The sequence below is a fragment of the Lonchura striata genome, chromosome 4 (assembly GCF_050655825.1).
Source record: "Lonchura striata isolate lonStrDom1 chromosome 4, ASM5065582v1, whole genome shotgun sequence".
Lineage (NCBI taxonomy): Eukaryota > Metazoa > Chordata > Aves > Passeriformes > Estrildidae > Lonchura > Lonchura striata.
This window is the reverse complement of record NC_140706.1, coordinates 35,202,252-35,216,882: the sequence shown is the minus strand read 5'-3', so window position 1 is coordinate 35,216,882 and position 14,631 is coordinate 35,202,252. Positions and strand designations below refer to the sequence as shown.

The 14,631-nt window shown below is 34.1% G+C and overlaps 2 protein-coding genes across 12 annotated transcripts in view; one reads left to right on the top strand and one right to left on the bottom strand.

The window, feature by feature from the left end:
- Nucleotides 1-7,296, top strand: part of WDR17 (WD repeat domain 17) — a 56,470-nt gene extending 49,174 nt beyond the window's left edge. For all 5 annotated transcript variants that reach the window (XM_021550329.3, XM_021550397.3, XM_021550248.3 and 2 more), the window contains 6 exons: nt 407-548; nt 637-739; nt 1,595-1,696; nt 2,714-2,809; nt 2,977-3,160; nt 4,825-7,296. In XM_021550329.3, coding sequence (XP_021406004.2) covers nt 407-548; nt 637-739; nt 1,595-1,696; nt 2,714-2,809; nt 2,977-3,160; nt 4,825-4,944 — 747 coding nt within the window. In that variant the 3' untranslated portion in view covers nt 4,945-7,296. The remainder of the gene's footprint in view (nt 1-406; nt 549-636; nt 740-1,594; nt 1,697-2,713; nt 2,810-2,976; nt 3,161-4,824) is intronic.
- A 2,368-nt stretch (nt 7,297-9,664) lies between these two features.
- Nucleotides 9,665-14,631, bottom strand: part of ASB5 (ankyrin repeat and SOCS box containing 5) — a 40,721-nt gene continuing 35,754 nt past the window's right edge. For all 7 annotated transcript variants that reach the window (XM_021549840.4, XM_085578831.1, XM_021549608.4 and 4 more), the window contains 4 exons: nt 14,104-14,254; nt 13,836-13,970; nt 11,701-11,892; nt 9,665-10,388 (listed from right to left, as the gene is read on the bottom strand). In XM_021549840.4, coding sequence (XP_021405515.1) covers nt 10,261-10,388; nt 11,701-11,892; nt 13,836-13,970; nt 14,104-14,254 — 606 coding nt within the window. In that variant the 3' untranslated portion in view covers nt 9,665-10,260. The remainder of the gene's footprint in view (nt 10,389-11,700; nt 11,893-13,835; nt 13,971-14,103; nt 14,255-14,631) is intronic.

Genomic DNA, 14,631 nt, shown 5'->3' with positions numbered 1-14,631 from the left:
ATCATGTTTTGGCAGATCAGCTTTCTGTAGTCTGAATTGTTTTATGTCCTATTCCTGTAATGTCCATAAATGCCCCCTTTCCTCTTCTGCAGCAGAAGGGTCTGCTTTGATTTTACTCCCTTAGGGTGCAACTCAGACTGCACATTTATTAAACAGTAGTAAAAATGTCACAAAAACATTAGTAATGAAAATTGCCACTGTTTAAATTAAAGTTACAGAGCCTTTTCCACTGGTGCTCTGGTCTAGATTACTTTATTAATGTGCATTATATGCAGGTATGTCTTTCAAGGACTACTTCAGAGGGAATTTTTTCTTATTGTTGAGTGCAAACATCAGTATTTCTCAGCATCTTAGAGAAGTGTTTGAACATTTCCGTAATTTTTCTGGCAAAATATTTGTTTTCTAGTGTAATCTTCCTGATGTGGAAGAATGTATGCGAGTGGCAGAGACAATGCAGGCAGATGGGGATGTATTTGAAACAATAAAGTACTATCTGTTAAGCACAGAACCTGAAAAGGCTCTCCCTGTTGGCATTCAGTATGTGAAAGGTAGGTGGTTGGATGAAGAACAATTTTAAAGCAAAAGTCATCTGTATAACTTTCCACATGAGATATTTTTCTGTTTATTTTTCAACAGAACAACTGTGTGGCTCAGATTGGAGTTTAGATTCAGTCTTTCCATATCTTGATCTTTTAAGTTACATACGGACTGAACAGTTAATGTTGCCTAAGTGTAGTGAGTGAGTATATTTTCCTGACTTAGAAAAGTGGGACTTTTCTTAAAGGAATCTTTCCAATTGTATATATATATAGGTGCACACTGTTAGTGTAATTTTTTTTTGTTTAACAGAAGAGGGACACAAAAAAAAATCCAGTGAGCATGCTTGGTCCAGTCTGGAGAATAGAATGTGGACTCTCCAAAACTACGAAAGTTTAGCAAGAAAAAAAAAAATATTCTCTGTGGAGTATTTACAATGTGTGAATCAATATTGGTCTTATGTGAAGACTTCACTTTGATCAGCTCTGGTTTCAGTTTGCTGAAGTGGTATCACAAATCATGTGGGCTTTTATGTCAAAGTATTAAGGAACATTGGGCTGCCACTCTCAGAATTAACTCTAAAATAGTTGGATAGCTCTGGTTCACCTTTATGATGGATGTTTGCAGCTAGGCCTAGGTGCCTACACAATTATATGTGTGAAGAACAAAAAGGAGAAAAAAGTTGGGGAAACTTGGTGAAACTGAAATCTACACTAATACTTGGGGCAGTTTTATTTACATTTAAAGTTCCATGCACATTAAAACATCTGAGTGATGTTGTTTGTGTAACTCTATTTGATTGTGCTTAAAAATTGTGTTGTATATGCCATATAAAATTTAATAATAGAGATCAATATGAAGCAGATGGAGTCTGTTTTAACAAGTCTGTGACACAGAAAGTAAGCATAATTAGCAATTATGCTTAGCAAATTAGCAAAAAAATTTACACAAAGGTGGATGGATAAATTAGGTTTTAAAATTATAGCATGAATATGAGCTTGTTTAATGTTTTTCCAATGCTTGCTGTTTTTCACGATTGATACTTGTTCATTTTTAGATTTCGGAATGAGTTGCTGATTTTGTGTGGTTACATTGGTGCTTTACTTGCTATCAGAAGACAGTACAATAGCATTGTACCTGCACTGTATGAGTATACAAGGTAATACTGTGTTTTCATTAACTCTGAGTAGTCTCAATCCTTATTGTGACATATGCCATACATTGAGCCCACTTCTTCACATCCCATCATTAAAACATGTCTTTCCTCGTAGCTATCCTCATGTCTGAAACTTGGTGAGAGGATTGGGAAAAGGGAAAAGGAGCATTTGTTTGTTGTTGGTTTGTTTTTTCCTTTTCTGAACTAATGAAATAACAAGATTAAATACAGCTTTTACAGAAGGGCAATTCTGATATGGTTATTATTAGACTAGTAACAAGCAGTCTTTGTGACTCTGTGATACTTTTGGCTGTAAGATTTTCAATTACTTATTATGTAAAGAACCACAGAACAATACCGCTCAAAGTTTCATTCTTTGATTGCCCAATATCTTCAAGAATCACAGATTTTTAGTTTCTGGCCCATCTTAAACTGGACACCTGCTTAAGGTGAACAATTTACATGCTTAAGAAGGACATTTTTAAGATATACCAACACAAATGAAAGATGGCAGAATTAGGTCAGGTAGTAACTGCCCCCTATATTATATTTTGAAAAATAAAAAATGCTTCCACTGCAAAGCTTTGAAACTACTTTCTGCAAGTGAAACAAGGCTGACCACCCAATGTATGTGTTGAACCATGTTTCTCTAATTGCATTTTTACCATATGTGGTACATGCAGGCAAAATGGATCCTTAATTTTAGTAAAGCTGGCAATAGTAAGAAATAAAAACACATAATAAAGTGGCCTCAAGTTAAAAAAAATACAGCAAATTAAATAAGGTGTAAATAGGGATAATTAAAATAAAATTTAAATCTAAAGCTATACTTCTGTAACTTGTATGAGTATTACTTACATTTAATATAGTGTATATTGTGAAGGATGAATTTATTTCCATAGTTATTTCATATCCAATCGGAAATAATTTTATTTTACTACTGTCTATCATGTTTTGCTTCTAAGAAAATAGTCATTATTAGGATTAATTAGGACTTTAATTACTTGCATTCCTTTTCAGTCAGCTTTTAAAAAGACGGGAAGTATCTGTACCTTTGAAAATTGAACAGCTTTCTGAGGAATTAGATGCATGGAGAGCTTGCACACAATCAAACAAGTAGGTGGAAAAATATAAAATTACCATGAGTAAGACTAGCAGTATTTAACTGTTTAGTTGTAAATTTATTCCCTTTGTAAAGTCTGAATGTCACTGCTTTGCAGGTCTTAAGTTCTAACACAAATTAGGAAGCCAAGCTGAAAACCAAATATTTTTTATGTTCCTAGGCCTATGGATGAGTTGCCATGCACCCCGCCCTCTGAATCACAGAGAGCGCTGTATTCAGTACTTGTCTCGCGAATTCAGGGGGAGCCTCTGAAAGGAATGGTTGGGCCAGACTGTGTCACTGGATCAAATCTTCCTAGTCATTCAGATGTTCATACCTCTTGTTTGACAGGGCTAAAGATCCAGGTATGGTTTCAGAGAGCTGAAGTGTTCTTTCTTGCTGATAGCACTGACTACTTGTGAGGTTGCCATAAATCAAAGGTCCCTCCCACCATTTGGCTGGAAAAAGGTTTTCCCTGTTATCACAGGAGCAGAGTTAAAGGTGACAGGCAGTGACATCTGCTATATAAGAAAGGGTCTATAAAGAATTGTTGTATGTCAAATAGTTGTCATTTCCCAAATCCAAAATGTTTTAATTTACATGTGAAAGGTTTCCTTTGCCAAATGTTGTGTCTAAAGTGCATGCATCTTATTGGCTACTCCCTCACCACAGCTTGAATAAGTCAGGAAATTATTTGTCTTCAACCACGTACTAATATTCTTCTGATTTTGATTTTTATCTCTACGGAAATGCATATTATAAAACGTGGAATTCATGGCTAATTAAATCCAGATATTGGAGGACAAAATATTCAAATATATGTATTCATCATTTACATTGAGTTTTATGACTAATACTCATTAGTCCTCATAACTCCTCTTTAGCATATCTTGTTATTTTAATAAAGAGAAAATGGAAAGATTCTGAAAACACTACTCCTGACTCCAGACAACACTTCAGTGTGAATTTACTTTCCTAGGTGATGCTGTCCAGAGTAAGATGTCAGCCCAAAGAGTATCAGGATGGTTTAGGGACTAAGAAAGATGGATAGTTTCTGAAAAAAAATGGAGTTTACAAAATGCTAGTGAGATTTTTGAGGTAAACAAAATTCTCAACTGCTCACCATCAATCTAAAAAAACTTGCTCTCAACACTTCCAGATTAGATCAGTGGTCTCTGTCTGTGGTTGTACTCTCAACATTTGCTAACAGCCATGTAAAGCTGCCAATGTTACAGTGCATTCAACAAGAATAGCGAATATGGTGTCACCAGCTTGTCATCTGCAGGATCCTTATTTCTGGATTAGCATACATTAGGAGTCATGGCTTTAGGCATGCAGATCAGCTCAACAACCAAAATCAGTTAATACTAAAGCAGGGAAGCCTACTTGTGTGGGTTTACAAGTTTTACATAGCAAGTTTGGAGAGCATAAATTTTTAAGAAAGCACTGAAATTGAACTGCAGCTTTGAGAGCAGATTTTGTCAAAATAATAAATTAGCAAATAGCTCTTTTTCCATCACATGAACGAGTACTTTGTCCTTTTCATAGTGAATATTTTAAATAATTCTGTAGACTGTATGTAGATTCTTTGTTTTCAAGTAATTCATGGAGACATTATATCGAGGGGTTTTTTTTGTAGATAGGAAAAGGCACGATCAGCAGAAATAATGACAGCTATGATGAAATATGGACAGTATTCCGAAGAAAGATGCCTGGCAGCTCAGTTTCTAATTCAAACTAAATTTAACTCTGGAGTTATTGACAAGCATATATAAAATAATAAAACACATCAAACTAAAAATAAAAATATTATGAAAATTTGGGCTGAGAGGTTTGGGAACATAAGTGCCCTCAATTCATAATATGTAGCTGTTATCAGAGTTTTAAGTGAGTGGGAAAAAATATAGTGGATAGATCTAAACAAGATTTTTATGTTCTTCTGAGATAAAATGTACTATTTGTTGTGGCCTTTACACAATCCATGTATAATTTCCTTTTCTCTCCCTTCCCAAACTTTTTTACTTTACAGGGTCCTGTGTTCTTCCTTGAAGATGGAAAATCTGCAATTTCACTGAATGATGCTTTGATGTGGGCCAAAGTGAATCCTTTTTCACCATTAGGAACAGGAATACGACTTAACCCATTTTGATTAGGTGTTTCCTCTGTACTTTATAGTGCTTAAAATAACACTCTGGGAGTTAATGCTGATTTAACCTTGATTGTCAAAGGACAGAGAGGCAGTAGTTGATTCCTCCTGAAAGTCAATTACTTGAACTTTGAAAATTTTAAAATGAGAACAAAAGGATTTCTATACAAATGTTTGTTGAGAATCCAAAGAAAAAAGTTATTTGATAATCCAAAGAAAAAGTCCTAATTTAATATATAGCCATGTAATTTTTTTTAGTAATAATATTGTCATCAGACAATTTTTTTTGTCAGCTCTTTGTGAATAGATGCTTTGTAAAGTAAGCAACTGTCTACATAGGACAAAATATTGATGGCAAACTGTGAAACCCATAAGCCTTCTTCCAAATATATAATCATAAAATGACTTTATTGACAGCAACTCCAACCTTTTTTTAGAATGACTGGAATATTTTGGCTGTATCACACTGTCCCCCTTTTTGATTTGAACTAATTTTTACACACAGGGTTCTATACCAAAAGTAAAATTTAAAGAGTAGGTGTTTTTTTCCATCCACTTGTAATTGTGTTTTAATAGCAGTTCAAATAGAAGGTTACTTATGTTTTATTTAGACTATGTTTTGTTTAGATTATATTTTTAAACATTTATTTATTTAGATTATCCAGATTACAAAATTATATTTTCTAATAGGATCATATTTGACAACATTCCCCATTATACTTTCACCAGAGACTAAAACTCTTTATAAATTTTTCTGCTTTTTTAACAAAGGCTTTGTATAGAATAAACAGCATATTTATTGAAGTAATTTAAATATGCTATGCACATTTTAAAAGCTTTTTTTCTCTTTACATTTTGTATTAGTTCTAAACATGCATATAATATGACAGACCAGAAGTAAGTACTTGTGCATATATATTTTTATTTACTAAATCCGCGCTTATATGGAAAATATGGCAATAGAATACTAAAAATATTTAAAATTTAAAGCTGTGTATAATATGGAATTTAATTATAAGTAAAATATTATACTTATTATTCTTATTAATTATTCTTATAATCAGAATTGCTCATCTGTAGAAAAGATGCAATGGTTACAATACTATTTATTAGCTTAACTGACAGCACATAAGCAGAAAGCTACTTTATCTGTTCTTACATTTTTTGCTGTTGCTTTAAAATAAATTTTAAAATTTATTTAGTTTCCTGATAGTTACATTAAATATAAAGAGGTTGCATTTAAAAATTCGTAGAATTATTTCTATAGCAACTGTTGTAAAACTGGAAATTGTGTCAGGTCTCTAGCAGATCCTATCAGAAAAAGCCTCAATGTATAGGTAAACCTTGCCCTTATTTAACTATAGAAACAACAATGCCACCATGCTGGAAAGGTGGGATGGAAATTAGAAATAAAATAAAATCCTGGGTTGGTTTTTTTCCCCTCCCTCTTCAAAATAGTAAAATTTCCCTCTGGAAATATTCTAGAGTATTATTACAGGGCTTCTGGTGTAAAAATATATTGGGTAGAGGGAACACAACTGTTTTGTACCCTAAAAACCCCATTTTTGTATGTATTTGGGTGCTGAACAGAATCTTTTACTTCCTGCAGGTATTCTTTGAAAATGTTTTTCCTTTGTTTACTCCATGGAGTTTGGAGAAGCATTTCGTTTCAGAAGTTAAAATTCTTAGTTTTTGATAGAATTTTCCATCAGTCAGTGTCTGATCTTGCTTCTGTCAAATGAAAGACTATCTGTCTTTTAGCCCATAAATTGTACAACCTCGTATGTAAAAGTTGTTGATACAGAGGTGGAGAGCAAACATGAGAACTGAACGTGCAGCCCTGTGACTGAGGATTGAGATCTGAAGCATTGACTCAACTACCATTCTACTGTACTTAAAATTTTTTGTTGTATCATAATGATTTTTACTAATATTTCACAGTTAAAATATCTTAAATATGTAGTATAACTGCATCAATGTGTTGCACATAAATTGTGCCTTAACATGGAATTTCGGGAAAATCTATTCCCTCTAAATTACAGGATTAAGAATTCTTTCCTTACTAAAATACAAAAATTAAGTCAAAGGGCATTTTTCATATTTGGGATCCATCAGGTAACAGTCATTGTGAATAACGAGTTGCATTTTCCTTGAAGTTGTTTGTACAGTGGGGAGTAAGAGGAATATGCAGAAAAGGTTGTGATTGTGTCTGCTGTTACAGCTGTGGTTGCAACTGTACACTGGTTCATCATTTTTAATTTCAGTTTGCTAATATGTAGCTTTGTTGTCTAGTACAGCAAGTCAAATACAGGTATCTCCCCCTTAATATTAAAGAATACTTTGTCTTCAAAAGACTGTTTGACTCCTCTGTAAAAGTCATATTTTCATTTAAATGAAAAAACACATGAAGCTACACAGCTAGTGCTTTCAACATCCCTGCAAAACCAAATCCATTGTTCTATGGGAATAATCTGTCCAACAGTACTGACATGTTTATAAGCCTCAGAGACAGCTTCACTGGCAGCTGCAGTCTGAGGTAGGAGATTTGGCACTTTAAACCCATGTTGTGGGCTGGAATGATGCCCTGTTGGTTCCACCCTGTGCAGGGCTCCAGCCAGGCTGGGTCAGTAATTCTGCACTGGCCATGGCCAGAGCCGAGCATCCCCACAGGGCCAGGACAGGCCCAGGAGGAGCACAGGGAGAACCTTGTACTCCACGTGCTTTCTCACCTGCCAGTGGAGTACCTCCTGGGGATCTCTGGAATACTTTCAGCAAGCCTACAGGATTTCACTGTTGGATTTCTTTCCAGAATTGACATATTACACTACTATTTTTTTTTTCCTGAAAATGCCTTAGAACACTTTTTAATTGGTATAACAGTTCATTTAGTAAAATCTTTATTATAATAGGGCAATTAAACAGTGCTTTGACCTGGGTCACTGTTTGCTTCAGATTCTGGTTCCTAATATTTCAACATATAACATTTATTTCATACTAAGAATTCAACCCATCAAAGCCACAGGAATAGGGCCCTGACAGCATGAGAACAGTAACAAATCTGTCATGTCTGGCTAAACAAGGGATCATTTTTGTAAGGGATTTTACCAAGCACTAACACCACTAACTCGGCTCACCTTGCCAAAATAAACTCAATTTTCACACAATTATCTGTTAGCAAAAAATGGAAGTTTGTTTTGAAAAGTACCTCTTGCCTGAGATCAATGTAATGGTATTACCACAAGCCAGTTTCTTCTGACTCGTCTCCTATTCTGTATAAGTATACCAAAAAAAAAAAAAAAAAAAAAAAAGTAGCAAATACCTGTAAACTACAAAGATGGTCTTGTTTTCTCTTTAGATGGTGGCAGGGATCAGGGAGAATGGTAGGAATGGATATTGCAAATGCCACAAGAGCATGAACACACCTATTTGCAATGAGGTGGCTTGGATTCTGGTGTGACTCTCAGCAGAATTTTTAACTTTATTTAGTTGTGTTCTGAACAGGTGTTTTGCAGAATAGCCATGTTTGCTCCAAACTGATATGCCACTTTGTCTGAATCAAACTTGAAAAGTCATGTGTACACCTGAAGGTAAGGTTCTAAATGAGCTCATTCTATGTGGAGAAGTTCTACAGTGCTGTGGTTGGCTTGGCAGTTCAAATTTGGCTTGTTTATCAGAGTAATAGACAGCAATGGTGTTGTACCTAAGACCACAAATTGCTACTTTCTGGATGAAAATAACCACTACACTCACTCCAGTACAGATTCAGAATATAATGAACTCTTAAGCAGCACCTCATATTTGCATTTGACTTTTCTTTACAAGGACTCCAGAAAAGGTCCCTAACTAGAGTTTTTGCAGGGAACAGAACAAAGTAAGGTTATTTAACAGTGTCAAGACAGCTACATTTTTTATTAGGAGCATATTATTTAGCAACTGGGTAAGCATTCCTCTTTGTGAAATCTTCCTCTATAGTTAGTTCCTCACTTATCATCTTTCCAGTAGAAACATAAATACTGAAAGGAGTCACTGAAAAGGAATGGAAAAGGGTGAATCACCAAGGACAAATGGCAAGTTTTCATGCTTTGGTTTGCAGGAACTGAGTATCAGTCACTGAGAAAGTAATCTGTTTTCAAAGGAACAGCAAATGAGAACAGCAAAAGGAGGAGTGCTGCATTTTAATCTATTCAGATCACAATCATCAAAAATTCAAGGGCATAAGCAAAGCCTTAGGATTTTCTAATGCCTCTTAGGGGTGTCACCATTCTATCTCTGGCTAGAGTTGAACAATAGCTTTTCACAGAAATGCTTGCTGGAGTATTCTGGGAATTTACAATAGGATTTTTGAAGTGGGTAAATGTTTACAAAACAGGTAGTAAGTGAAGTAATGTCTTTTCATGAGCTGTACCCATCTTGATACAGAAAACAGACATTTTTGAAACCTTGTATTCAGCTGCTGAACTCAGTTTGAAGATTCAGTATCCACATCTCCACTATATGCTTTCCGAAACCTCACAGACACTACACATTAAAACTTGCCTTTCTCTGAGGCAAAAAATTATTTAATATGCCCATTTCATGCTTGTGATACAGCACTGTTGTGAAAAGATAAGGTAAATGCCTATATAATTCTGTTTTATAAGAGGATATCAAAAGTATCTCCGCATTAAGGCTTTTTGAGAAATAAGTTACTAATTGTACCAGTAAACAGAATGCTATAAAAAACTGAGGTTAAGTTCACATCAGTTTAATTACAATTCACAGCACAGGCAGTGAGGAAAAGTAAAGTAAGTTTCTCACTGTGATTAATGAATTTTCTATATAATGAAAAAGAAAAAGAATTGATGTCTAATTGTTTTATTTTTATCAATGCATATAGTGCACCCATTACCAAGTATTTTTAGGTACATGAACAACAGAAATTTGAAAATACATAAAATATTGACTCCAAATGGACAAACTTAACAAATAATAAAGAAAGTCTTTGTGGTTCAGATGTGTCAAACAGATTTTAAAAACATAAACAAAATTAAAGTTAACAGCACTAAAGCTATAAAGGGTTAAGATAAAGTTATACAATCATGTCCCAGAGTATCAGCACACTTATTCAATTCAGCTGGATTAGCACCTTGGCACTAGTTGCTGAATGGCTCTCAATTACTATTACATTACCAACACCAGGTGTCAAAGATACAATTTTTTTAAGCAATATGCAAAAGGCTTTTTTTTTCCGCCCAGCAGTTCTTTAGATAAAACATACAATAAACAGAGGGAAAAAAAATGTACTCACTATATTTGAGTTTTTAACAATTAATTACTATGTTATCTGTACTGTAAGAAATTCTTAAGTATTGTTGGCAACTGGAGTTGTGGAACAAGATGCAGTCTTGCTCTTCCTATGTAATTTCGGATACGTAGTCGGCAGAGCTGACAAAGAGAAGATGGTGTGGCTGCAAACAATAAAGAAAGGAGTTTAATTGTACAATTATTAAAGCCAGCACTTTGTTTTACAACAGTCTTGTATAAAAATGTGATTTCTAAAAAAAAAAAAAGGGAAAAAAGTTCACATTTTGCAAAATTGACCTTTTTCTTCATTCCCTTTCCTTCATTGCCTTTCTGCTCTCAAAGATAAAGACTGGGGCTGCTTAAACCTTAATAATAATTAAGGAAATACTAAAGAAAACAAGACAAGATCAGTTTTTTAAATTAAGAACCAGCTTCCAGAAAATATCTGATATCAATAACTTTAAAATTGGGGACTTGTTGTTTTGGGTTTATTCACAGCACAAGTTACATACCTGCTACAGCACTGCCAGCTGCACTACCAATGCATCACTGCAATCATAATCTTTGTCACTCTGCCCCCCCACTCCTTCAAAATGCTATTTTCTTTGGACAATAAACCTGTATCTTTTTCATGCATGTATTTTTTTTTTTTCTTTGCTCTAACTTAAAAACACTACTAGTCTTGGTAAATTTATGAAAACATAGTGGTTTTAGTGGGATTTTGTTAGTAGCATTCAGACTACAGGGTGTTTTTTTGGAGGAAAAAATGAATCAGTGTTGTCAGTTCACCTCTAAAGAGATGCCCATGGTTATTGAAATAGTTTCATCCTCTTGTGGCTTATTTTTACATTATACATAGTTCAGTCTGAATAAGTCCAGTTCCCTTTGGAATATTCTCTCTCTCCAAAGCAGATAGACCTTTAAGAAGTTTGAGGAACTATAGCCTCTTTAATCTCGTGTTTCTCAGGTTTTTAAAACTTGGTAAAGAAAATTTAGAAAATTAAACTTCTTATGCTTTTTGCCCACAATCATAATAATTTGCTTTATATCCACATAAAATACATATTTAAAAATATCATGACATCTGACCAAAATTAAATATATATTTAACCTGAAATTTAAATACTCTGTTTCTTTTAACAAGGTCTGTAAAAAACAATAAAAATGTAGCTTTAATGTCTACTTTAGTAAATGCCCAATGAACATATGATGATAATTTTTCAGCCTATATAAATTCTGATGCTGCTTGGTCAATGGGTTCTGGCCTGAGGCTAAATATTGCTGAGTATTGCTGAGGCTAAATATTCCTTAGAAAGGAAATTACTTGAATGCTCATATATTCATTTCATATAGCAGCACAGTGTTGCCTTCTATAATATGGGTTGTTTGGACTGTTAAGTTGGGGGTTTTTCTAGGCAGGTTTGGTTTTTTTAATAATACAAGTTGCAGTTTCAAATATAAACATCTAAAACTTACCTTCGTGGAAGAGCAGCAGTCTTTCTACTAAACTGCTTGGGGCAGCTAAATCAACAGGCCTCTCAAAATCTGAATTTTTGGCATTTATGTCTGCCCCAAATTCAAGTAGTAAATTTACAATCTCTGTACTAGAATGCTGGGCAGCAGCATGGAGTGGAGTTTGCAAATGCTTTCCCTTCTGCACATTGGCACCTGGTGGGTGGATGCACATAAAGAGACATAAGGAGAGATTAATTAAATTTGTCATTGAGTAAGAAAGATGAGGCTACAAAACAAAGAAAAACCACCACTGCCCTAGAATGCCACAGTGCATTTAGCCGCTTTATTATTACTTTATTGCATAGAACTATAACTAATCACATCAGTGTTTTGTTTGGGTTTTGTTTTTTTATCCTAGGTTTTATTATCTAAGTACAACCAGACAAAAAGATATCAGGTAACCATCACTGTTGCCTAATCATAAAAAACACTTTTTGTACACATTGAAGAAAATTTGCACTACATAGAAAATATACTTTCCTTATTTAAGTCTTAAAAAAATATCACTAAACTGAAGTTTTGTATGTATATTTTTGTGAGTACACCAACTCAAAAAGTAATCTTCAATGCATTATAATTTTTCACATGTCGAAGCTGGCAAAGCTCCTATCCCATACAACCTTTATTTATTAATCTATAATTTAGTTTTAATTTTAATTAAGGTGAGATACACAGTCAAGAAAGCTAACAGGGAAAAAAAAAAAAACCAAACCATTAATTCTCCCAATCCATGGGTTCTAATTAGTATACTTTTGTATCCATAGGTAATTTTTAACATGTTTTAAATTAAAATTAACTAAATTAATTTGCAATAATCCATTCATATTCAAGAAAAAAAATCTTTACAAGAGTTACACTAAACTAGCTAGTATAAAATAATCTCCCTTACACAGGGAGGGTGTTGGTTCATCTAAAACCCAGCCTTCTTCAGACTTCTACTGACCTTGTGAGACCAAAAATTGCCTTCTGTACCAACTTTACTCCCTTAATCAAAACTTTTTGCATTTTAAATGTACATTTGAATAAAATAATAATGTCACAGGTATATAGCAATTGCATCCGAAATCTGAATAATTCCCTGTTCTTAATTTTAACAATTGGAGTGTTCTTCTGCATTCTCTTGCTTATTTCATTGTCTATCTGCTTTTCAACTTCTAATACATTCTTACAGACTGATAAAACATGAAAAAAAAAAATTACATAAGTAGTTACTTATATTCTCAATTTATACACCCCTTTCTACTTCAGGGCACCAACAAATGTAGAATATGCATTTCTGTTACTGTTTTTTACTGTATGGTAGTATTTGAATCCCAAAATATGCTAATTATACTTTTGCTGTTCTTAACCATAAAAAATCATGACATAGGATAATTAATCATTCGAGGAAATGGACTCAAGGAGAAATACTTTAACTACCTGTTCTAAATATAGCATGCAATCAACTAGAAAATCTATTCTGATGCAATGATAGCAAGGCTGAATTATTCATATATACATTTAAATTCCTTGTTCTGCAGGATGCAAAAGCCCTGTATTTAAATACCTGAAAAATAGCAAATTGTCTTTCAGCTATGCCAATTGTGTCCCTGGACTTGTGCTGAAACAGACCCAGCCTTCAACATCTCTTACCCATTGATTAAATAAATAATATGAAATTTAGGATCAGATGCCTTTTACCTTACCCCTTCCCTCTGCAACTCAGCCTCTATGCTTTGTACAAAGATCAGAACTTGCTGAAAAACGAAAGCAAGTGGGACTTCATTGCTAAAATAGTTCAACTGAAATCTCAATGATTACTATTTGAAATTTCTCAAAGTTCATTTTCTATCCTTGTTTTTCCTACAGAAAATTAATATGTACAAGGCTGCACTATGTGCTGAAAATTTTGAACATTCATTCTTACTGGTCTTGCTTCTTTTTCCTCTTCTGTTTACTATGGCACCAAAAAATGAAAAAATAGTAAGTTATAAGAAAATATGAATCAGCGTAAACTTTGAAGTAGAACCCTGCAAGCAAGGGTTCCAGCTGACTTCAAAGGTGAATACAATATGCTTTTACCAACCAGTAATATTTTTATTTAAATCATGACATACCTGCATAAAGAAGCTTTCGAATGCAATGGATCTGCTGTGAAACACAAGCTACATACAGAGGTGTTCCTAAATGAGGAAGATCTTGGTCAACATCTATACCCCAGGATATCAGTACCTCCAGACATTCACTGTGACCTGTCAGTACAAAGCATGACAGTTTGCTCAACTTCAGTAGGATGTCTCATGGACAAAACCACACATATTTTGTAACCCTCTTACTCAGACATTGCTCAACTGCTCCATGTTTATTGAGGAGCTAATTTCTTACCTCTGCTGGCTGCTTCATGTGTTGGTGATGGCAGACAAGACTCCCACTGAGCTTTGGCACCATACTGTAACAGGAGCTCAGCACATGCTGCACTGCCTCTCGAACAGGCATTAAATAAAGGTGTCACTCCATCAATTGTTGTAGCATTTACCTAGAATATATAAAATCTATTTACAAAAATAATTGAAAAAAAAAAAAAAGGTAGATTTTTAAACAGGAAATAGTTAGAAATTGCATAAAATACAAAAAAAAAAACCAAAGTATTAGTTAAAATAAGTTAACTGACCAGTCCGAGTGAAACTCTTCCTGTTACCATGCTTCTCATTTGGAATTAGTTTACTATTATTCTTGTTAAACTGTGTTGGATAAATACACCTGGAATACTAAAGAGCATATATTGACATCTAGGCAGTAAATAATTTTCAAAAGTCATTGCACTGAGCTTGTTTCACTGATAGAGAAAATTTACGCTTTGTGTACTAACAAGATAAAGGGATCTTCTCTCCACAGCTCTGGCATTATTTGCCA